Below are 26119 nucleotides of genomic sequence, written 5' to 3'. Positions count from 1 at the left end.
CTCCTAGTGACTATAAAAACTATTTATTAAATAAAAAGAACTATGCCATAAAATGGTTTGGACAAATGAGAACAGCCGAGACAGCCTGTGTAACCGGAGGAGGAAGTGAGGAGAGCAGCCTCACGTGGAGGAGAGCTGTGAGCCCCACAAGCAGGCCTCCAACACTGCCACTGTTCCTGTTAACCCCTGGTGGGAGAGTCAGCACGAGAGTCACGGTGCAGCAGGAATCACATCTCTGCAAAGACATCAGCAGCAGCCGGAAGACTCTTTGTTGCATTACCTGTATTTGCCTTGCTGCTTGTAAGTAGGGCTCTGATTTTTCACATCTGGATGACCAGCGGTGTTCTCATTTGTCCAAACCATTTTATGAACCGAATTCTGTGAGTTAAAAATGGGCAGTAGAGAGTGTTTTGCGAGTCTCTCACACTCGTGGTAGAAAACGCCGATTTCCAGTCCTCCTCACACCGGCGGGTGCTTCCGCATCAGGTGGTCTGGCCCAGCACGGCTCTCGCGAAATTTTGCCTCTGTAGTTTTCAGGAATGCACTGCCGATGCTCCGTTCAGCTCTTTCTCAGAACAGTCTCTCAGCGTGACTCTCTCTGCTCCAATAACGCTGGCCCTACGCGTTTCTCCACTCGGGCTTCGTCAGGGGCTGCTATGGTTACCTTATCCCTCCCTGGGTATTTAAACGTACCTGCATTGACTGATTGGCTAGTATATGAATGGCTGGTACATAATTATTTAATTGTCCAGCACGCAGGCATATTTAGACCATATAAACACATCATCAAATTAAAGAGCAGTTAATCTGTTTTAATAACAGTACAAGGGTGAGTCTTGCAATGTATAGAATGCAGGTATATTTGTTAGTTAATCAGATGTAGTCGCGACTGTTGTGGCTGGCGGTTTTACTACTCACCACCAGTACACACTCAAGTGTACCGTTCCTGCTTATTTCCGATCGTTTCTATGCTATCAAAAACGGACAGGCATCCTAAGGACACCTATTGAAGGCCCCGGTTCCTGCACATGCACGCTACACTCCGCACCACGCTACCACACGTGGAGGACAGGAGAGTGAACAGAGACAGCCCCAGCGCGCGGGTCTGATCTCTCAGAACTGAGATTACCCTTCATACTTCCTATGTGATGCCCTACTCCTGTGATAGACACCAGAATCGGGGATTTTTAAAGAAATTTTATATGTAAGTTACTAATTTTATTATTTGTTGCTAATACAATATCTATCTCTCATCTTGGTGCGCTTTTGTGTTTTTTCTTGTTTTGCTGTTATTGGTATCACCATCGGGGTTCCGGTGGAGACCACATTTGGAGGTGGGGGAGACACCTCATAAACACAGAAGCAGCAAGAGAACTGAGAGGGACCAACACTCCAAGTTTAAAGAGCCAGAGCGCGGACTGAACTTTTCATCACTCCAGGAGACTCACTTTAGCTCGCGCAATAACCCGAAATTCCTCGATTCTAACTTCCGAAAGTTTTTCCTAGCATCAGGGGAGGAGAAAAAGAAAGGTGTAGCTATTTTGTTTCAGAATAACACCCCCTTCCAGGTTGAAAAGGTTAAAAGGGACCCTAAGGGGAGGTATCTAGTACTGATCGGGCTCCTTAAGCAGGTCAGAATGACATTAGCGTGTATCTATGCGCCTAATGAAGGTCAACCAGACTTCTATAACGCATTTTTTCAGAAGCTTCAGGTATGGGCCGAGGGACAAATAGTTCTGGGGGGCGACTTTAACACAGTCATGAACGCAAGTGTAGATAGATCCACGTCCCAGAAAACCACTAAGAGAGAGGGGAATATCCCACTACTGAAAGGACTCAAACAGATTAGCCTGGTGGATATCTGGAGAGAGCAGCACCAGGGGGACCGCAGTTATTCTTTTTACTCCCACCCACATGACAGCTACAGTAGGATTGACCACTTCTTTGTGTCGAGCAGAATGGTCCCACAAATTTCCGATACAAGCATACATGATATTACTTGGTCGGACCATGCATCGGTAGAGCTGAGATGCAACCAATTTGGTAGTGCCAGCCCAGGAGCAAACTGGAAGCTAAATGAATCAATAATTAAAATCCCGGATATACAGAAAAAGGTGCAGTCTGAAATATCAGAGTATTTCAGGATAAATAGTGGCAGTGTGGAGTCCCAATCACTGTTATGGGAGGCTCATAAAGCCACGATTCGGGGGGTACTAAACGGTATAGCTGCATATAGGAAAAACAAAAAGGAAGCCAAATTATCCCAGCTTTATCACAGGTTACATGAGCTCTCTATTCTACATAGCCGGACAGGTAGAGATGATACTCTGAAGGAGTTGAAGGATGTTAGGATTGAGCTAAACCTCCTCCTTACCTCCCGGGCGGAGAAAGACATGAGTTGGACACAGAGGAAGTTCTATGAGAAAGCTAATAAACCGGACACTATGCTAGCCACCAGACTCCGTAATCGGAAACCAAATTTTAACATTCAATCTATTAAGACAGTAGGAGGCCAGAGTTCCTCAAACCCTAAAGTCATAGTAGGGGAGTTCGCGAAATTCTACGCACAGCTATATAATGGAGAGAAGGTAGTTCACAATGCTAGGACAAGTAGTAATCTACAGAAATTCCTAGCGGACGCAGCCTTGCCACAAGTGAACAGAAGGGAGCGAGAGGCTCTTCAACGAGACTTCACAAGGCAAGAATTAGAGGCGGTAGTAAAAAACTTAAAAGCATCAAAAGCCCCAGGCCCGGATGGGTTCTCCAATCTGTACTATAAAAAAATTATCGGAGTTTTAGCTCCGCACATGCTCCAGCTGTTTAATGGAGTACTAGCGGGGGAGCCCTTCCCGGGACAGATGCTCCAGGCGTCGATTTCAGTAATCCATAAAGTGGACAAAGATCCCACTAGCTGCCAAAGTTACCGGCCAATATCATTAATTAACACAGATGTAAAAATCTACTCTAAATTACTGGCCAATAGATTAAATGTAATCCTGCCGAGGCTCATCCACCCGGATCAAGTTGGCTTCATTAGAGGTAGACAAGCGGCCGACAACACTAGGAGAATTGTGGATATAATAGACTTTATAGGAGCCAACGAGACTCGGAGTATAGCCCTAAGCTTAGATGCGGAAAAGGCCTTTGACAGGATTGATTGGCCATACTTGGAGTCCACGCTTGGCGCATTTGGGTTTGGAGGCATATTCCAACAGGCTGTCAAGGCATTATACACGGCACCATCAGCCAAGGTGGTTCACCAGGGATTCCCTTTGGAACTATTCCCAATTAAAAGTGGTACGAGACAGGGATGTCCACTTTCGCCCCTGCTATTCGCCTTATGCATCGAACCACTCGCAGCACAAATTCGGAGTAACGCTAATATCTCTGGAGTACAGATCCATTCGCAGGAGCACAAAGTGGCTCTGTACGTGGACGATATTATTCTAACCCTTACCAAGCCGCTCATCTCGTTGCCCAATCTGTTCGAACTTCTAGAGCGTTTTGCCCAGATCTCTGGCTTCAAAATAAATCAATCTAAATCAGAGGCTCTAAGCTTATACATGCCAAGAGAAATGGAGAAGTTGATAGAACTCAACTTTGAGTTTCGATGGCGCCCCTCCTCCATGAAATACCTAGGAGTGCAGATCACAAAAAAGACAAGCTCCTTATATTCGGCAAACTATCCCAAACTGTTGAGGACTCTCAAAAAGGAGCTACAGGATTGGAAGGCATATGGCATTTCTTGGTTGGGGAGGATCTATAGCGTCAAGATGAACATCCTTCCCCGAATTCTATATCTGTTCTAAACTCTCCCGATTGCCATGGATAGAGTAGAAATTGCAGGGCTCCAAAAAGCTATTTCTCAATTTATTTGGAATGGTAAAAAACCACGGATTAAAGTAAAAATTATGCAGAAAGCTAAGGAAGCTGGTGGCCTGGCAGTTCCGAGCGTTATATCCTACTACAAAGCGGCACAATTGTGCCAAATCACGCAGTGGCATAGTGATCCGGGGCTCAGGAGGTGGGTGGCATTAGAGAAGGCGGTGTTCGCCCCGCTTGAGCTCATGGACCTGATCTGGTACCCGAGGACACGGGTGAAGGATGTACTCATTCCTCTGACCTCTGTGCTCAACTCACTCTCGGTCTGGGAGGCTTCTAAAGGTAGCTGCTCGTTTACCTCCAAACACACACTGATGGCTCCTTTATATGGCAACCCGGACTTTGCTCCTGGGCTGGCAGAAAAATGTTTCCCGCGCTGGCGGCAATTGGGGATTAGTCGACTGAAGGACATGGAGGATAAAGGCAAGATCAAATCCTTTGAACTATTACAGTCGGAAACGGACTTACCTAACACTGATTTTATGAGGTACCTCCAGGTCCGGGCATTCTATAACGCACACCCGGTGAGACCACCGTTGACTAAATTCGAACAGCTCTGCGTGCGCGGAGCAGACACGCGGGGACTGATCTCTGCCTTATACAGAGAAGTGGTGAATACTGACTCAGACAAGACAGTCAAACCCCGTTTCGTGGCACAATGGGAAGAGGATCTCCAGGCTCAACTAGAGGACGAGGACTGGGCCGCGGTGTTCAAAGCTGCGGCCTCGAGCTCCATATGCACGACATTGAAGGAGAACTCATATAAGGTATTACTACGGTGGTATCTCACCCCAATCAGATTAGCTAAATTCGTCCGGGGCGCTTCCCCGCTCTGCCCCAGGCAGTGCGGGGAACAAGGGGATCTGGTGCACATGCTGTGGTCTTGCCCGAAAATAGTGCCGGTCTGGACCCAGATCCGGGATTGGCTGCAGAGGATCTTTTTAGGGCTCAAAATACAGCTGGACCCGTGGCTATTTTTATCAGGTAAACCTACAAACGAGGTATCTAGATCGGGTAACAAGCTGATAGCACATTTTGCTACCGCTATGAGGTGTGAGACCGCAGCACTGTGGAATCAGAATGCGATTCCTTCTATTGATAAAATCAGAAACAGAATTTGGTTCATTTGCAGAATGGAGAAGTTAACGAGTTTAGTTAACGACTCAGCCGATAAATTCGAAAAAGTATGGTCATTATGGCTTGCTCAGACTGATATTCAGGGGATGAATGAGGCCACAATATGGCTTTGATAGAGTTAGGTGAGTTCTCCTTGGATGTTGGGCTGGGAGCTGGACTGGACGATCTGACAGTAGGGCTCCCCCTGAGGTATAGCAGTGGTCTGAGTCAATGATCAGCGAAAATCGGAGGTGAACCGGGAATAGGCGCCCCTGAGAGGTGGACTGGAGCAGAGCAACGGCAGTGGTGGTGCAGGACTCCTGAGAAACGACTGAACAGCGATTCTCCCAAGCCGCTCCCCCATCCCTACCCCCCCCTCCCCGCCATCCTCCCCCTTTTTGCCCTGTCCCTATATGTTGTCGGTCTGTCTTTGTCCTGTCCTGTGGTCCCCCCAATGTTCGTCCGTTCCTCGTAAATTGTTTCTGTAAGTTTGGCGTATACCTGAAACACTTGACAATATTCTGTACTCTATGATGTGTATGCACAAAAAACTAATAAAAACAAAGTTGAAAAAAAAAAAAACTGCTTTGTCTTCAGAACTTTCAAGCAGTCATTTAGGTTTAGCTGATGGAAAACTGATGTTGAAAAAAAGCATTTATTTGTTAATTGTGATGCCTTATTGCATCAACATAGCACAATGGATCATCTCCTTCTCTCCCTGTACAACATGATTTATAAAAAGGCTTTTAATAAACCAGTTACAGGGATCAAAACTTGGTATACATTTATTTTTCTCTGTGTATAGTACAAGTTATTTAACATGACAATCATTTGCAAAACACAGAACTAGTTCAGTTTAAAAATAGAAGTACAATCTCTCAGAAAAAAATTCCTGCTTTAATGATGTTTTGCCTTTCAGCTGCTTCATTACGTCAAAAAAGTAAAGTTCAACAACACTGCTGGGGAGGCGATATTTTTTGATGAGAATGGTGATGTTCCCATGTATATAGATATCTTGAACTGGCAGCTCTTCCCTAACTTGAGCACTCAGTACGTCCACATTGGCAGCTATGATGCCCGCGCTCCGAAAGGCCACGAACTGCAGATTGACCAAAGCAGAATCTTATGGAATGGAGGACGGAGTCATGTAATTATTATTATACAGCTCTCATTATAAGGTGTTAACTGTGTTTTAAGGAACTTTTAGCTGCTTCCTGATGCAAGTACAGGGCTCTATTTATACTGTAAATTCACAAATAAACTCATTGTTAGTTTTTGTACCCGGCTTTGCCCGGGGAATGTATCTCCCCCCCCCCCATTGGTACAGGGCTCTATTTATACTATAAATTCACAAATAAACTCATTGTTAGTTTTTGTACCCGGCTTCGCCCGGGGAATGTATCTCCCCCCCCCATTGGTACATCTCCCCCCGCTGCTGGCACATCTACACCCCCCTCCTCCCTGCTGCTGGAACATCTCCCCGCCCCTAGCTGCTGCCAGCACATCACCCCGCGCTTCTACCGCATCTCCCCTTGCTGCTGGCACATCTCCCCGCCCCCTCTCCCCCCCCACTCCCGGCTCATCTTCCCGCCCCACCTCCCCCCTGCTGCCGGCACATCTCCCCTCCCCCTCTACCCCCCCCCCCCCCCCGCTGCCGGCACATCTCTCCACGCTGCTTTAGGCTCTGGCCTCGCTGCTGCTGAGCTCACTCATGCTTGAGAGCGGTGACATCACCAGCTCTTCAAGCATGAGCGATCGGTGTCCTGCAATTTTTTTTAGAGCAGGAGCGGGGGTGTGGCTATTAGGGATGGGAGCTTTCTCTGTGTCTGTCTGTGTCTGTCTGTCTCTGTGTGTGTCTGTGTGTGTATGTGTGTGTGTGTGTCTCTCTGTCTCCATTTCCCCTCTACAACCTTCCATCCCCTCTCTCCCCCCATTGCTCTCTCTCTCCCCCACATTGCTCTCTCCTGCCCCCCCTCTCTCCTGGCCCCCTCTCTCTCCCCGTTCCGCTCTCTCCTTTCTCTCCCTTATCCTCTCTCTCTATCCCCCTTCTCTCCTTTCTCCCCCCTCCCACTCTGTGTTCCCCCACCCACTCTGTTCCCCCCCCTCACTCCATTTTCCCCCCCCTCCCTCCCTCACTCTGTTTTCTCACTCACTCTGTTTTCTTGCCCCTCCCTCACTTAGTCCATTTTCTCCCCTCCCTCACTCAATCCATTTTCTCTGCCCCTCACTCTCTCCGTTCCCCCCCCCCACTCACTCCATGTTCTCCCCCCCACTCACTCCGTTTTCTCCCTTCCTCACTTACACTGTTTTCTACCCACTCCCTCACTCAGAGTTTTCTCCACCTCACTCACTCAATTTTCTACCCCCCTTTACTCACTCCATTTCTCTCCCCCTCACTCTCTCCATTTTCTTTTCCCCCTCACTCCGTGTTCTCCCCTTCACTCACTCTGTTTTCTCCCCTTCCCTCACTCACTCCGTTTTCTCCCCCTCCCTCACTCACAACATGTTCTCCCCTCGCACACTCTGTTTCCTCCCCCCTCATGCACTCTGTTTTCTCCCCTTCCCTCACTCACTCCGTTTTCTCCCCCTCCCTCACTCACAACATGTTCTCCCCTCGCACACTCTGTTTCCTCCCCCCTCACGCACTCTGTTTTCTCCCCCTCACTCACTCCATTTTCTCCCCCTTACTCACTCTGTTTTCTCTCCCCCTCCCTCCCTCCCTCTGTTTTCTTCCACCCTCACTCACTCTGTTTTCTCCCCCCACTCACTCCATTTTCTCCCCCCCTCAATCACTCTGTTTTCTCCCCCCCTCACACTCTATTTTCTCCCCCCTCCGTTTTCTTCCACCCTCACTCACTCTGTTTTCTCCCCCCACTCACTCCATTTTCTCCCCCCCTCAATCACTCTGTTTTCCCCCCCTCACATTCTATTTTCTTCCCCCCTCCCTCACTCACTCCGTTTTTTCTCCCCCTCCCTCCCTCCCTCCGTTTTCTTCCCCCCACCCTCCCTCCCTCCATTTTCTTCCCCCCACCCTCCCTCCATCTGTTTTCTTCCCCCTCCCCCCTCCCTCTGTTTTTTACCCCCCTCACTCACTCTGTTTTCTCCCCCCTCACTCACTCCTTTTTCTCCCCACCTCAATCACTCCGTTCCCCCATTACTTACTCTGTTTTCTCCTCCTTCACTCACTCCATTTTCTTCCCCCCCCACTCACTCCATTTACTCTCCTCCCTCCCTCGCTCTTTTTTCTCCCCCTCACTTACTCTGTTTTCTCCCCCCCCCCACTCACTCCATTTCCCCCCCCACACTCACTCTGTTTTCTCCCCCCCCTTTCCCAGCACATCTCCCCTGCCACATCTCCCCTGCACATCTCACATCAGACATACAGCACCGAAGCATGCAAGGACACGCCCCCTCCCTTAGTAGCCATGCCCCCGCCCCTCCTCTAACATTGCTGGAAAGCCAGGGAAACTTAGAATGTCCATAACTTGGGAGGTGAGTCACATACAATAGGAAGCTCAAATAGTTGCATTGACCTACAAATCTGCAGCAGAATGTCCAGTGAAAGTTTTGTGGTGCTACGTAGTGCCGTTTGTGAGATATTGATGCTTCTGACATACTAACAAATGGAAAACTTAGAATTATAGTATAGATAAGTTGTACTACTGTAAATACAGTAATTGCATGTATTGTACACAAGCCTAAAAAAAATTACCTGCAGAAAACCTACTGCTATCTTTGTCCCTTCTTCACCCACTTAGTATGTCCAAAATAGTATTGAAAAGCAGAGAAACCTGTTTCTGATACAATTTAACGAAGTATTGTATTGTATTGTATGTCTTTATTTATATAGCGCCATAAATGTACATAGCGCTTCACAGTAGTAATACATATCATATAAATAACAAATAATATAAATAACAGATCATGGGAATAAGTGCTTCAGACATACTGTAAAAGTAACATTAAGGAAGGAGTCCCTGCTCCGAGGAGCTTACAATCTAATTGGTAGGTAGGGAGAACGTACAGAGACAGTAGGAGGGAATTCTAGTAAGTGCGTCTGCAGGGGACCAAGCTTTATGTATCATGTGTCCATGATTATCCAGTGCTATTCATATGCTTCTTTAAGCTTTATGTGTCTTAAGGTGAGTCTTAAAGGTGGATAGCGAGGGCGCTAGTCGGGTTTTGAGGGGAAGGGCATTCCAGAGGTGTGGGGCAGAAAGTGAGAAAGTATTAAGGCGGGAGAGAGATTTAGATACAAAGGGGTAGAAAGAAGACATCCTTGAGAAGAACGCAAGAGTCGGGATGGGGCATAGCGAGAAATTAGGGCTGAGATGTAAGGAGGGGCAGAAGAATGTAAAGCTTTAAAAGTGAGCAGGAGAATTGAGTGTGAGATACGGGATTTAATCGGAAGCCAGGAGAGGGATTTCAGGAGGGGAGATGAGGAGACAGATTTAGGAAAGAGTAGAGTGATTCTGGCAGCAGCGTTTAGGATAGATTGTAGGGGAGACAGGTGAGGGACAGGAAGGCCGGACAGCAGGAGTTTGCAGTAATCGAGACGTGAGAGAATGAGGGCCTGAGTCAGAGTTTTAGCAGTTGACTAACAGAGGAAAGGGCGTATCTTTGTGATATTGCGGAGGAAAAAGCGACAAGTTTTAGAAACGTTTTGAATATGAAAGGAGAATGAGAGAGAGGAATCAAGTGTAACCCCTAGGCAGCGTGCTTGGGCTACTGGGTGAATGATCGTATTTCCAATAGCAATATGGAAGGAGGTAGTAGGGCCAGGTTTGGGAGGAAGTATAAGGAGCTCTGTTTTTGCCATGTTAAGTTTCAGTCGGCGGATGGCCATCCAGGATGATATTCCAGAGAGGCATTCAGAAACTTTGTTCTGTATAGCAGGTGTAAAGTCAGGGGTTGAAAGGTAAATTTGTGTGTCGTCAGCATAGAGGTGATATTTAAACCCAAAAGATGTGATTAGGTCACCTAGAGAGAGTGTGTAAAGAGAAAAAAGAAGGGGTCCCAGGACAGAGCAATGGGGTACTCCCACAGAGAGATCAATAGTGGTGGAGGAGGTGCTGGCAAAAGAGACACTGAAAGTACGATGGGAGAGGTAAGAGGAGATCCAGGATAAAGCTTTATTCCGAATACCAAGAGTATGGAGAATGTGAAGGAGAAGAGGGTGATCCACGGTGTCGAATGCTGCGGAGAGGTCGAGTAATATGAGCAGAGTGTAATGACCTCTGTCTTTGGCAGCATGGAGGTCGTCAGTTATTTTAGTGAGGGCTGTTTCAGTAGAGTGAGCAGTGCGGAAGCCAGATTGTAGAGGGTCTAGAAGAGAATAGGTGTTGAGAAAGTGTTGCAATCGAGAGAATACAAAACGTTCAAGGAGTTTGGAGACAAAAGGCAGGAGGGAGACAGGTCGATAGTTAGAAGGACAGGTAGGGTCAAGCTTGCTGTTTTTGAGTAATGGTATAACGGTTGCATGCTTGAAGGAGGATGGAAAGGTACCAGAGTAGAGGGAAGAGTTAAAGATCTGTGTGAGCATAGGGATTATAGAAGGAGCAAGAGGTTTTATTAGATGGGAGGGAATGGGATCAAGAGGGAAAGAGGTAGAGGGATAAGAGGAGATCAGCAGTGACACATCCCCCTCCGAGATAGCGGAAAAAGAGTCAAGAAAGGCAGGAGGAGAGTTGGGAAGCATTGTGGGATGGAAGGAGGCAACAGATGGGATGTTCTGCCATATGGATTCCACCTTTTCCTTAAAAAAGTGTGCAAAGTCCTGAGGTGAGATGGAGGAAGAAGAGGAGGCAGCTGAGGGTGGTCTGAGTAGAGAGTCAAAGACATAAAAGAGATGGCGTGGGTTAGAATTGTGTGTGTTGATTAGTGATGAAAAGTAGGTTTGTTTAGCCTGAGAGAGGGCAGAGTTGAAACAGGATAGCATAAATTTGTAGTGTAGGAAGTCTGCGAGCGTATGAGATTTCCTCCAGAGACGTTCAGAGGAACGAGTGGAGGAACGCAGCATGCGTGTGTGGGAGTTTAGCCAGGGTCTGGGGTTAGAAGGGCGAGGACGGCAGAGAGAAAGTGGGGCATGAAGATCAAGAGAGGAAGATAAGGCAGAGTTGTAGTTCCTGACCAGGTTGTCAGGGTCTGAAGCAGAACTGAGAGAGGAGAGGGAGGAGCGTAAAGTGGAATCAAGAGCTGGTAGGTTAATAGAGCGCAGGTTTCTGCAAAATTGAGGGTGAGGTGGAGATGGAGATGGAGAGAAGCGAGAGAGCGAAAATGAGATGAGGTGATGGTCAGAGAGAGGAAAAGGGGAAATGGAGAAATCGGAGAGAGAGAAGTTTTTAGTGAAAACCAGGTCTAGGTAGTGTCCATCCTTGTGGGTGTTGGCTTCAGTTCACTGTTGAAGGCCAAAAGAAGAGGTTAGAGAAAGAAAGCGGGAAGCCCAAGGGAGAGAGGGGTCATCAATGTGGCAATTGAAGTCCCCAAGGAGAAGAACAGGGGAGTCTGAGGAGAGAAAGAAAGAGAGCCAGGATTCAAAGTGAGAGAGAAAGGCAGAAGGGGGATGAGTAGAGGAAGGTGGGCGATAGATGACCACCACATGGACCGGGAGAGGAGAGAAGATCTGGACTGTGTGAACCTCAAAGGAGGGAAAAGCAAGAGGGAGGAATAGGAACGGTTCGGTAGCAGCAGAGAGAGGAGAGCAGGAGCCCCACGCCTCCACCCTTGCCATCAGGGCGCGGAATGTGGGAGAAGGAAAGGCCACCATAAGAGAGGGCAGCTTCCAGAGCAGAGTCAGACTGAGTGAGCCAGGTCTCTGTTATGGCAAATAGGAGCAGAGAGTGAGAGAGAAAGAAGTCATGCACAGAGAGGAACTTGTTAGAGAGGGAGCGAGCATTCCAAAGGGCACAGGAGAAATGGAGACAGGAGGGAGGGTGGCAGGGGATGGGTATGAGGTTGGAGGGGTTTACACCAGAAGGAGTAGAAGTTGCATGTGGAAGGCGAGGACGAGAGCATGTAGAAATAAGGCAGGGACCAGGATTGGGAGAGATATCCCCAGAAGCGAGGAGGAGAAGCATGGACAGAAAGAGAATGTGTGAGGATGATTTGTAGGGGTGTGTTTTAGTGCAGGATGTATAGCTGTATGGTGACAGAGGGCACAGGTAAGAGAGGAGTTCATGTGAACTGAGAAGTGGTGAAGTAAGGAGAGATGGCGAAATATGAATAGAGTTAGAGACATGATGAGGCTGGTGGAAGGAAGTGCATAATTTGAAAATAAGTGAGGTTACAGCAAATATAAAAAGTAAAGGCGGAATCACAGCAATAGTAATGTGTTGAGATGTGCAGTCTGGGATGATATACTCCTTTCCAGCGTACACTGGCGACACACTTTATTCGAGCTTGGCTAGTCCCACGAATTCGGGTATACCCGGGTGTATTGAGGTTTGTGACTGTTTTCTGCCCGAGTGCATTGAGTTATTTTCCAGGCAGGGATTGAAGCATTTTATTCCCGCTGGCTGCAATACTGCACAGTATATATATATATACTGCATTACAATTCATGAATTTATGCCATCTGGCAGACACGCGAAGCATTGCAGCCTATTAAATCCTAATCATTATCATTTAACAGATCAGCCGCCCATCAGCCAGGCATGAACCCAGGCTGGGAAGGCAAATGCAACGGGGCTTGTCAGAGGTGAGGAGCGGCGCATTCCAGGTATCTGCCAGGTACATACCGGGTATTTGCTCTAATAAAGTGTGTCGGTGCAGTAGTTCAAATGCAGGAATCAGAAGCAGAGGATGGTGTCCACTTTTCCCACTTCTTTTTGAGCTTCCTTTTTTAAACTTCCACACTACTTTAAAGATTTCTACTTAAAAGAATTTCAATATGTAGTATTCTATAAAAGTCAAACGAAAAACATATAAGGCAAGATTCGCTAAGCTCTGGTAAGGAGTATCCAAGCTAGATCCTTCGTTAAAGTCAATGCAGTTGATGTGGGATGGAGCTCCCTTATCGGAGCTCAGTGATTTCCAACTTTAGCCATCCTTTATATATAAGGATATATAATCAGAGACTGTGCATGAGATCAGTCTGAGATCCAAGACTGGAACATTCACTAATCATGTATAGTTTTAGGATTAAATAGCTATGCAAATCTCCACCCTCCCCCCAAAGATAAAAGCACATGAATTGTGCACATGGTTTTATCTGCTAATATAACTCAACCGGTCAACCCCATTGGTAATGCGATATTAGGGCTATAGAAATTCCAGTTTGCACAGGTAACCCCAAAAATTGAGTAAAACGTTTGAGATGGAAGTTTAGTGGTCTTTTTTATATCTGGGTAAATAAAAGCGGCAGCAGGGATAAGATTTTGGAACTAGAATATACATCATGCACTATACCATAATGGCTATGTACTCTGAACTATAATACCACCAACCCAACACTTCCTAACTGATTCACTGCAACCACTTATATTTCCATGCTTATATCATGGCAATAGAGAACAGACCTTGTGCTTGTGTTGATGCTATTGATCTTGATATATAGACTCAATAGACGCACGCAATTGTATTGTAAAATGGACATAACATAATTCTTCTCAGCTCACTTTCTTTCAGGCTCCTTTATCAGTCTGCAGTGCCCCATGCCCAAAAGGCCAACGAAGAGCCACACGCCAAGGGCAAAAGATCTGCTGTTTTGATTGTATACCATGCTCCGAAGGGGAGATCCTCAACCCTGCTGGTGTGTAATACTTACCCTTACAATTACTGTACTTTCAATATGTTTACTAATTTAGTTACTGAAAAATATTAGCAATTCATTACCCTGAAATCTATGGTTAGTCCTTCATATACCTGATGGCTGGATTGTGTAATCCACAGGGTGTATTAGTAATCATAATAATAAATCCACAAAAACGCGAATCGCCCTTTTTTAGATTGATCTGCTGAAATCTGTGGACCACAGGAACCGGCCGATATGCTGTGGATCCAAATTCGCCAAACAAATTTGCCCATCTCAACGTATCACTTTATTTTGCAACATAGAATAGGGTGCAGGGGTCTGCCCCTAATTACAAATTCTCAAAAAATCAATATACTGTAGACATACTATAAATAATAGTTTGATGTGCATGAAGAGATTGCAAAACAATGGATTAGGAAACCATATTGAAATCCTTATGTGAATTTGGACAACTCTTTCTTGGAACCTATTAACTTTAAAGGAGAAGTACGCTGGTGCACTTGTAGAAAAGAGAAATCTCTTAGTGGTGCACTACACCTTGTAGAAATGATTTAATTCAAACTTCAAACTTTAATAGACATGGTTTTAAAACAAAGGTGAATATATAACAGAAAAAAACAACCAAACAGTGTTGATAATATATACAGGGGAAGTATGATGGCATACAATGCCTCAGGTTTCATTCATTTATGAAGATCTCTACACCTTGCTCAGTGATGGTTGAGGATGCTACGGTTTGTTTATTGAGACTACTGAGAATCTCTCATGATATAACGTAGTTTGGTAGCAAATATTCTAGTTAGTATCAAATAGTGACCGTTCTCTCCTTTGAACATTGATCTGAAATATGGCGGCTTGCCAGAAATCTCTGTGTAGCAGATGTACAGTATCTTATATAGTATAGTATCGTATAGTTTTGCTACAAGTATCTATTCTGATAATAACCCCTGAGTTGTTATGTTTCACTATCAGTTGTATTGGCCACATACTCTAAGAGGTGATCTTTGTAAGAAATCCACACCTCAGTTTACTGACTACCTTGCCTTGCAGACCTGTGCAGTCCTGGAACACTCCCCCTGGTATCTACAGCAGCTGTGCAAGCTATGACTGTAGCCCCAGCCTGGGCTCAGTCATTAGAGCAATGCTGTCACACGCACCTTCTGCTATTGGTTCGCTGACCTTTAAATACTGCATTCCCCACAATGCTTCTCTGCTGAGCATAATCCTTCTTGGATATTACCTGTGTTTCCACAAGCCTCCTTGCTTGTTATCTCTCATTACTTATCTCTGTTGTTATTGTTCTAGTTCCTTGTACTCGTTCTAGTTTCCTCCAAGCCTGCTGCTGCTACGCTGAGGCCTGAGTTCCTGGTTCCTGGAGGCCTGCTGTTTCTTTCTTCAGAAGCCTGTGTTCTGCCTGCCAGGATTCTACTACCTGCTGCATTCACCCACAGCAGAGGTATTGTTTGGATGCCGTGGCCTGCTGCTCTCTCCCTTCGCAGATGCCTGCTTGAACTTTGCGCTGAAGCACTGGTTTACCAGTGCTGCCTGGTGGTTTCCCCACTCCGGTCAGCCTTCCCTCTCCTAGACCGGCGCCATGGGACGTGGACACCACACGTGCAATCCCTGTTCCCGACCTGCAGCGATTACGCTGAATCAGGAGGACCTGCTTGATTTCCTGTTGCTGACTCCCTGCTTTGACTACGACAACCCAGATATCTCCTATCCCGACTCTGGCTCGTCCAATGATTACGCTGTTCTCTCCAATCCTGAACCCGGCCTGTTTGACTATGAACTTCGCACTCCAGACCAGTCTGCGTAGCCTAAGGTCGGTGATTTCATAACCCAGCCATGCGGTCCGGCCCCAGTTTGTGGCGAGCACAACCGTAACAGTATGCTAAGCCCCACAAAACCAGACTGCGCCATGGCGGGGGTTTGTAAATGTTTAACTGAACCTATGTCCCAGTCTGCGGAACGGTCCCTGTTTGAAGAACAGTATCTGTTTGAAAGACTGCCTCCGCCTAATCTTGCTTGTATGTATGAAGGTTTAACCCCTGCAGAAAGACACGTAAAGAAATCCTTACCAAATCTCAGGAATGCAGAGAGGTAAAGAAGATGTTACAAGCCCAGTACTCCCAACTGATCCTTCTTATGTCCACTACGGGTCTGGAAACTGCATATTTTGGGGTACTGGCTCAGGCCATAGACAACACCCTTAAATTATTCCTAGAATTTGACAGGAACATAAGTGAGCGTGAACATCTCCTCGCCGCCTACGCACGGACGATTCACAAACCCTTTTTTGTTAGTCCTGTTGCTAAACCTGTGGGGGTTCCTCCCTCTCCTAAAAATGGCCAAGCCACCCCACTATCACTGCCCTCTAAGGTAGAAGCTGCCACGATTTCTAGCCCTAATTTCACCTACTATTGCTTAGACCCCAAGGATATGTCTGCGTTAACCCCTGCCAGTCATGCTTGTGAGGTTCCCGTGGAGTATACTTGTATTTCCCAAGCCAAAGCAATGGCCCTAGTGTCTTAGAATGAACCCCTTCTACCATCACTTTCTAACTCAGAATCCCTGACTCCTGCCCTTGAGGTTTTTCCGGTTTTAACCCCTGCAAGGCAGCTCTGCGTGCTCCCCACGCCAGAGAAGGAACCCCTTCTGCTTCCACTTTCTAAGTTAGAATCCTTAAGCTCTGTTCCCAAGGTTTTTCCTGTATTAACCCCTGCGGGACAGCTCTATGAGTCTCCTTTGGTAATTCCCTGTTCGCTAGCCAAGGTCATGTCCTTGGCTCCAGAGGAGGAACTCCTTGTGTCCCCTATTTCAGAGGCAAATCTCCCTCTTTTTGACTCTCATGTACCATCTGCGTTAACCCATGTAAATTCTTGCTGCTCCCAGGCTAATGTGTCCTTTCTAACAGCAGAGATTGCACTGAATGAATCCCCTAAGGTTGCGGAGTCCTTGGATATTCATTGTTATAATCCCCCTGGTTAAGCTAAAGTTTCCGCTGCCGCGATCCCTGAATGTTCTGTTAAAATACTGGTTCCAGTTAAAAGTATTCAGGAACCTTTTTTTTCCCTAAGCCTGTTCACAGAATTCCCACTCCAGGTATTTCGCTGAAGTTCTCGGTCACTCAGAGAGCTGGAATCCCCTTGTCAGGGACTCTGTTGTCCTTTCTGATTTCCCAAACACTCCTTCCCTTGCTAAACCTCAGTTCTTTGGCACTGCATCTAAATGTGCTCCAGCAACCGTTGGATTATTCAGGCCTAAGATTAAAACTCCTGTGTTATAGGGTACCTTCTCATACATGTCCAGCAGACCTAGAATTTCCATGATTGATTCTAAGTCACTTACCACTGTATCTGATTTTCTCACTAGTGAAACCAAGACACCAACATCACTGAATGGCAGTTTCGTTATCAGAATTTTCGCACTAGTAAACATAACTATTTCTTATTTTGTCATGACAAGTACCCCTTTTGTTAGAGCCCTTGCAGTTTTGGATAAGATTCTTTTTTCTTCTAAGGTTTCTGCTATTAAGAGTTTCCCCGGTTCCAACTTACCACTTATTGACTCTCTAACTTCCCCAGTACCCATCACTGATTCCGAGGCACCAGCTCCTGATGCTAGTTCTCCTCCTACCAATGTCCCTGCAGTGCCAGATGTCCCTGTTACAGATTCTGAGCCTCCAGCTCCAGACATTAGCTCCCCTCCCTCCGCTGCCCCTGCACTGCCTGATTCTCAAGTTCCAGATATTAAAGCTTCAGAGCCTATTCCTACTCCCACTCTTATGACAAATATGATGACCTTGGAGTTCATTGCAGCACGTAGTCCACCCCATGTGCTTGTTCTAATCTCTGCAAAGACCAGCATACCTTCCCCGGACTCTGGTGCCATATCTGAAGTAAACCTTGCCGCACTCCAAATCTCCAGTGCAGGAGGGCAGTTTCTTTTCACTGGCCATTTGGTGGCCCCTGAAGTACCCCAGAATGACTTTAAGTATGGGGTTTCTCTCCCTATTGTCACTAGAACTTTACACGCTGCCTTGGACTTTGTGACCCCCACTCCCCAGACAATACTATCTCTCACTGAGGGTTCTACAGTATTTGGGAGCTCCACTGCTGATTGCTTCTCTGCTGCTGCAAACTCATGGTTGTCTCTCTCGAAACCTTCTGCAGTACCTATTGTTTCCCCTGTGTTGGAAATCCCCAGTTCGTACCCCAAGATTTCGGTCACTAACCTGGTTTACCACTCGCCTTATCATCTATCATACCTATACCTGGCACTACCCAGAAAATCGTTGGAGGAAAGGATCCTCTCAAAATCCTACATGCAAATTTCAGCAAAAACTTTGCCTGTCCGGAGGGTCTTCCTGTTATACCCGATCAATTATTGGTGCCTCTTGGCCCGCACTCTGGTACGATTACTAGGGACCAGGCACTCAGCTGGGGCCCTTCTGCCCTTAATGTTCTGGAAACTCCTGTTTCAACTCCGCTCTGGATGCCCAAGTCATTTCTCGTGGCGAGCCACGCACCAGGTATTTCGGTGCTACCACTCTCATATACCAAAAAGGTACTCGCCAGTGTACTGCTGGTTTACGGATCCCCTTCCCGCCTAAAGCACTTTAGGAACAACTCCATGTCCCCGAGACCTATTAATGGCCCTGTCTGGCCGCAGTTCTCACCGGGAGGGGGGATACGCAAGGGAGTGCTCACGAGTCTCTGGACCACAACTCTACTCTCCATCCTAGAAAATTCCAGAACAATTACAGGTCCCCAAACTCTAGGAGTGGTTATGTTCGCCTCACCTGAAGGGGGGGGGGGTACTGTAAGAAATTCACACCTCATTTTACTGATTACCTTGCCTTGCAGACCTGTGCAGTCCTGGAACACTCCCCCTGGTATCTACAGCAGCTGTGCAAGCTATGACTGCAGCCCCAGGCTGGGCTTAGTCATTAGAGCAATGCTGTCACACACCCCTTCTGCTATTTGTTCGCTGACCTTTTAAATAGTGCATTCCCACAATGCTTCTCTGCTGAGCATAATCCTTCTTGGATGTTACCTGTGTTTTGCCACAAGCCTCCTTGCTTGTTATCTCTCGTTACTTATCTCTGTTGTTATTGTTCTAGTTCGTTATACTCGTTCCAGTTTCCTCCAAGCCTGCTGCTGCTACGCTGAGGCCTGAGTTCCTGGTTCCTGGAGGCCTGCTGTTAACTTTGTAACATGAAAGGCAGAAAGTCTATTGTCGTGGGAAGTGGGTCAATTGACGTGAGAAGTGCGGGAACCTCGCTTCCCCTGACCCAGCTTTTCAATTACAAAGGCTAACTCGGGAACGAGAGCACCCAGCACCCTGATTTTTGGGAGCAAATATGATTAAACACTACATGCACCTACATATAGAAATTACAGTTGTAGCACAAGCAGAACATGATGTTTGAATAAAATGTGTAAAAACTGTAGATTTAAAATGTAAAGGCAGGGTCTGTTCTTTAAGCCCGGGAAAGAATTCCTCGGACATACAAATGTGATATGGGTGAATGAGCTGGGAGTATTTTCATAACTGCACTTCAAAGGGGTCTCGCTGAGTTGGCGACACCCAGTCTAACGAAGTGTCACGGATGAAAAGGCCCAGAGACCCACAATGTATACACGGCCGGCATTCTGATGTATAACAAAGGCCGGGTCATTGACACCTCTGGGCCAAATCTCAGACTCCGAGGCACCAAGGTATGGGTGTATCCCAGGTATGCTAAGTGGCATGGGTGTCAAACTGACCCATGCGCTTTGCACACCGGAAAGCCTTTTGCCCGGTCTTATGAACTGTGGGCAACACGACCATTGGTGGGTTAAATTTTTCCCACGAGGGGATTGGGTCCACATGTTAGAGATAGCCTTGGCCAGTCTATTACTGCAGCTCCCGAGGTATCCCCGGGGTGTTCGTGATTTTTGATCCATGATGTGAATACGCAAGACTTTGTTCCAGCACAGCGGCAACCGGTCCCAGAGAGAAGGGGTTAATAACACTGTAACTAAGGATTTGCCCCAAACGTCGGAATTCGTTAGCCCTGGTGACTCAAACGAATTCTAACGAATCTCTACGTAATTCTTTGAGGTGACTGAGTTATTAGACCGGCAACTTGCGATCTGGCCACGTGACCTTAAAATCAAGACTGCATTTCTTGCGCTTGCAGGCAAAGGACAATTTATTTTGTTCCCTTATCCCAGTAAGTCTTGTTTTAAGTGTATTCTGCAGATATTGTGTGTTTGTCTATTAAGGAAATAAATCACAATTTATTTTGCAACTTGTTCTGTTCAATCGAGTACCCAGAAATATAAATGTGTTGATAAAGTTGGTGTCCATCGTGACACAAGGCATTTAAATTAATGCCGGGGGATCGCGTGAAGCCTCTACAACTTCACTTACCTTCTCTTCGGCTACACATCGCCATGGCAACGTGGAGTCAAATGACGCCGTTGGGTCATGTGACATCATGTTGGCATGGCAATGTGACGTCACATGACCCTGCAGTGTCATTTGAAGCTGGGCAGGAGGTAAGGGAGAGGGGGCACGAGCAGGGAGGGAAGCAGGAAGGGGGGCACACACTGGAAAGTTTGTGCACCACTGCTCTAGGATACCAGGAACCCCAAAAGCCCCTAAACAGGTCAGGTTTTTGCTATACTTTAGTACAGGTTTTTGCTATACTTCCATAGTCCACACCGTCCTTATGTACAGACAGGTACCCGCAAATTATACACTATTTGTGTGTAACATAACAGTTCTACCGGCTACTCCGGTCAGTAATACATACAGTTTTTTTTAACCCTACTTGCACCCCAATATCCACCCTTAATCTCCTGCTCCCAATGTCCCTGTCTTACAGCTATTTCCTAACAGGGATCCCAACTATACATAGCATCCCTAGCATACATTCCTGCAGGGGACTGTAAAATGAGAAACAACAGGAAAGGGATAGGGAGTGATAACAGAACCATACTAATTGAGTAGTTATATAAATAAATAAATCAGGTAATCAAATTGTGGGTGCAAACTGTGAACTGAAAAGTGAATTAGAAAAACGGGGGAAGGGAAACACAAAATGATTGTGCCCCTAAAAATTTCACTAAACTGAATACCACTAAGTGTAAAAAATAACTTTTAATAAATTTACTTAAAACATATATTACCATCATTAGCTGGTTAATTGGGATAGCATAATCATATATACTAGATTACATACTGTAGATGCTTGATATTGCTGATTTCATTCATTTTTAATTTACGTTACACAATTCTTTGGTAATATATGTTTAAGTAAATTTATTAAAAGTTATTTTTTACACTTAGTGGTGTGCAGTTTAGTGAATTCTTTTAGCGGCACAATAATTTTGTGTTTCCCTTCCCCCCTTTTTCTGACTGTAAAATGAGAACAGAAATATGGGGAAACACATCAACGTGCCCAATTGGTCCCAAGAGCTGACACTTCAGCCCTTGGCGTACAGTTTCAGGGGTAAATGGCTGGACATGACCTTTATTAATGATGGCTGGCTACCCCCTATTGTCACACTATTAACTTTGTCATCAAGACAGGAGAAGTGATTGTGTTGTCTATGCTATATACTCTATGTAAAAACTCAGTATCCATTTTTATCTAATAATTATTTTCATAATTTTTTTCTAGATATCAGTGAATGCCTCAAGTGCCCAGAAGATAAATGGCATGATACCTTAAAAGAGGTGTGTGTGCCAAAAATCGTCCAGTTCCTCTCCTATGAAGAGTTTTTAGGAGCCTCTTTGGCTGGTATTTCAATCATTTTGTGTTTGCTCACAGTTTCTGTGCTCTGCTTGTTCATAATAAAGCGCAAGACTCCCATAGTAAAGGCCAATAACAGAGAGTTAAGCTTCCTCCTCCTCATCTCCCTCATTCTCTGCTTCCTCTGCTCCTTGGTATTCATTGGTCACCCGAGTATGACAACCTGCATGCTTCGCCAGGTGGTGTTTGGAGTCATATTCTCTGTTTGCCTTTCCGTGATACTGGCCAAAACTATTACTGTCATCATGGTGTTCAGTGCTACCAATCCGGACAGCAGGATAAGAAAGCTGGTGGGATTCAGGATTCCCAAATATATTGTTCCTTTCTGTACAATGATCCAGATAATCTTGTGCACTGTCTGGCTGGCCAGTTCTCCCCCCTTTGCAGAACTCAATATGACAGCAGAGATTGGAACCATAGTTATTGAATGCAATGAGGGATCCAACGTGTTATTTTCATGCGTCTTGGGCTATATGGGTCTCTTGGCCTTGATTAGCCTCCTAGTGGCATTTCTGGCCAGGAATCTCCCTGACACCTTTAATGAAGCCAAGTTTATCACTTTCAGCATGCTGGTTTTTGCCAGTGTTTGGGTGACATTTATCCCAGCTTATCTCAGCACCAAAGGCAAACACATGGTGGCTGTGGAAGTTTTTGCCATCTTATCTTCAAGCTCCGGGCTCCTTGTTTTCATATTTTTTCCAAAATGCTACATTATTATAATACAGCCTCAGATGAACAGTAAAAAGTATATAACAGGGAGAAGCAGCAATAAGAGAGGATTGTGAATAGGACCTAGTTCACCTCACTCACTAATCATCTCAACGTGACTATATGGCTTAGATCTGAAAGACATGGCTATGGAAACTATAGCTCAGGGTTCTAACAGTCCAGAATGACCATTGATGAATGTGAGCATAAATCAAGAAGCTAGATACTGATAATCACTGAATATTGGAGATATCAACTATCTGTGGACATCTATAATAATAAAATGATGTCAATTCACAAAGGAGCAACAATTAGGAGGTAGAAATCCAAAAGAGAGACACCAATCCAAAACTTAAAATGTAGACATTTATCCAGCATTGGTAAAAAATGGAGGCTTACAGGATTCCGAATGAAAAACAGCAAGTGTGTATACGTGTAGATTCCAGCCGAGTCGCGTTCTCGGGATCTCTGCACGGTGCTGCTTCCTCACACGGTCTCTGTCCTGCGCTGCTTCAGGGAGCCGATACGTCACTTCCGGTTTCTTCAACGCGTATAGCAGACGCCACCGGAACTCCACAGCAGACACTCTCCCTCTGGATCTCGCAAGAGGGGTTACACTCTACGCGTTTCGCCGTACGTAGCGACGGCTTCGTTAGGAGTAACGTTAACCCATGAAAGAATACTATTTATACCCTTTAATCTATGCTGACCTTTCCTCCTATTGGTCCGCAGAAATAAATTGGTAATAGACTGCATGTGTCCTCCCAAAGTTATCACAACATCGTTATACAATTAACTCTAAAATACACAACAATGTTATACACTTCAAAATAAAATATCACTTTAATAATATTATTACAAAAAATCCTATTCTAATATATAGACTTTTATTCTAATATATATAAAAAATCTATTGCCGAAGTGATCTCATATACAACTATGCTGTTTCAAAAATTGTATATAAAATATATAAAATAATAAAATACAGTAAAATCGCTCAAAATCTATCTCTAGCATATATTGAAAACGGCGATTGATGTATCTCAAAAGCAAGAACAAGGAGAAAACACAATTAGTGCAAAATATATACATTTTCTACCTTAATCACATTATTTATAGACCATTATCACAGAAAACAGCTTTTATAAGAAAGCACTCAGCTCAAAATCCACATTGAGACCTAGTGGTACAAGTGTTTGCAAGGTGAAGATCCAGAAGCTTTCTCTTTTCTTGAGAGCTGCTTGTCTGTCTCCACCTCTCCAATGTGCTAATACTTGCTCTATCACTGTAAATCTGAGGCCAGATGTATCCCCATTATGCTTTTGCAAAAAATGATTGGACAGGTAGTGTGTAGTAACACCTCTCCGTACATTTCCAATGTGCTCAAGTATGCGTGTAGTTACAGTTCTTGTGGTTTGGCCTACATATTGTAATCCACGTGGACAAGAAATAAGATATACCACATAGTTGGATTTACACGTTAAAAGTTGTTTAGTGTGAAATCTTTGCCCTGTGGTGTTGGAAACAAAACTGAATTTATCCTCAGGCCTATGTTTACACGCAGTGCATGTGGTGCAGCCAAAAAAGCCTTTGGATCTGCTTAGCCATCTATTCCCCTCACTGATTTTTTTAGGGAGGGCACTGGGGGCTAGTTTATCCTTCAAAGATTTTGCTCTTCTAAATATCACACTTGGATTCTCAGGAACAATCTCTCCTAGCACAGGGTCATTTTTTATAATGTGCCAGTGTCTCCTAATTATTTTTGTAATCTTATCTGATTGTCTGTTATAATCTGTTAGAAAAGAATACTCAAAATAATTTTTGATTTGACCTTCTTTTTGTTATACAATAAATCATTTCTATCTAAATCATTAGCTTTTTTAATGGCATCTTGTATGGTCATATCATTATAATCTTTCTCTTTAAACCTTTTTTCTAAAAAGGCAGATTGTTTTTGGAAAGTGCTAACATTGGTACAGTACAGTTTCTCTTAATGCGCCTTATCTGTCCGTATGGGACATTTTCTAGCCATTTAGGGTGGTGACAACTTGTAGTAGATATGTAATTATTTATGTCTACACCTTTGAAGAAGGTTTCTGTTTTAATTGTCCCTTCTTCAATGAAAATAGTCAAGTCCAAGAAATTAACTCTTTCTTGACTATATTCACAATTGAATTTTAGGTTAAGTAAATTGTCATTAATATAGATGATAAACTGTTTAAGGCTTTCTTCATTGCCTTTCCAAACAAACACAATATCATCTATGTACCTGCGCCATAGGCACAAATTCACACCCAGCTCTGTAATGGACCAAATATGGTCTTCCTCCCAAGCTCCCATAAGGAGGTTTGCATAGCTGGGTGCGAATTTTGTGCCCATGGCAGTACCACATTTTTGCAGGTAATAAACCCCCTCAAACAAAAAATAGTTATGTTCCAAGATGAACTTTATACCGTCTAAAATGAAGTTAGCCTGTTCATCGGGCATATCTAGATCTTTTGATAAGGCCCTATCTACAGCTTCATATCCATCTCTATGATTTATGCATGTGTAGAGCGAGGTGATGTCACAGGTTACCAAATACCACTCATTTTCCCATACTTGATTTTCTAAGGCGCGCAAGATATCCGTTGTATCCTTAAGGTAGGAAGGGAGCCTAGTGACATACTTTTGTAGATATATATCTATGTAGGCAGATAAGTGGGACGTTATAGAATCAATGCCTGCTATTATCGGCCTTCCAGGTGGATTACTAATACTCTTATGAAGTTTTGGTAGGTAATAAAATATAGGTCTTACAGGATTTTCCCTATATAGAAATTATATTCTTCATTGTTTATAACTTCTTCCATTTTGCCCTTGTCTAACAGGACTTTTAATTCTTGTAAAAAGTCTACTGTTGGATCTTTTTTCAAAGGTTGATACTGTATGTATTTACGTCTCCAAGAATCCTTTTGGATTCTACAATGTAATCGTCTCTGTCTATGATTGCTACACCACCACCTTTATCAGCTTGTTTTATAACAACGTTTGTATCTTCTTGTAGCATTTTTAAAGCCTTTCTTTCTGAGATACTTAGGTTATTTTCAAACTTTGCATCAGATTTGACTAATTTTTCAAAGTCTTTTTGTATAAATTGTGAGAATACATCTAGGTTGTTTCCTTTCACATATTTTGGATAAAATGTGGAAGGTAGTTTAAGGCCAGAATGTACTAACATTGGTCTAATAACAGGTGTTTCAGGTAGTTTTGTCACATCTGAGATACTGACAAGATTATCAGCGGTCCTTTGTTCTACATCTTTTAATCTAAAAAATCTTTTTATAGTTAGTTTTCTTAGAAACCTCTGTGCATCCACAAATAGGCCAAAGTTATTTGGACCTACTGTTGGAGCAAATTTAAGCCCCTTTGAAATGAGTGACTTCTCTGGTTCTGTCAGTGGTTTTGAACTAAGGTTAAAAATATTATTTCCTATTTCTTGCTTTTTTTGAGATATTTCTTTTTCTCTTCCTCTTCCCCGTTTTCGTCGGGTCTTGTTCTTTTCCTTTCTGATGAGGGGTCCCTCTTCGTTAAGGGGGCATAGTGATTTGCTCCCTGAAAAGAAGTGGACCCCCCTCCCCTAAAAAATCCTTTTTATTACCATTTTTAGGGACATGTTTAGTAAACAATTTCTTTTTTTGAACTTCTCTTTGTTCTTTCCTAGAGTTTGTTACTATCTCTACTTCAGAGTCAAAATCTATACTTATTGTCCTCTTAGGTGTTTTATTAACACTGATCTGGACTTTATCAGGTCTTTTTGATATGTTTGGAGACTTGTTTTTTTTATTTCTCCAATTATCTCGTTCAGGACTTTT

At 44.7% G+C, this 26119-nt stretch overlaps 1 protein-coding gene across 1 annotated transcript in view; it reads left to right on the top strand.

Annotated features, from left to right (window-relative positions):
• The window catches only part of LOC142498501 (extracellular calcium-sensing receptor-like), a 34723-nt gene extending 12381 nt beyond the window's left edge, over window positions 1-22342 (top strand). The window contains exons 3-5 of the mRNA XM_075606735.1: window positions 5918-6145; window positions 13624-13747; window positions 21426-22342. Of these exons, the coding sequence (XP_075462850.1) occupies window positions 5918-6145; window positions 13624-13747; window positions 21426-22342 (1269 nt within the window). The remainder of the gene's footprint in view (window positions 1-5917; window positions 6146-13623; window positions 13748-21425) is intronic.
• Window positions 22343-26119: the final 3777 nt, after the last annotated feature.

Source organism: Ascaphus truei, chromosome 7, assembly GCF_040206685.1.
Source record: "Ascaphus truei isolate aAscTru1 chromosome 7, aAscTru1.hap1, whole genome shotgun sequence".
Classification (NCBI taxonomy): Eukaryota; Metazoa; Chordata; class Amphibia; order Anura; family Ascaphidae; genus Ascaphus; species Ascaphus truei.
The sequence above is the reverse complement of the archived record's forward strand: the minus strand, read 5'-3'. Positions and strand labels throughout refer to the sequence as shown.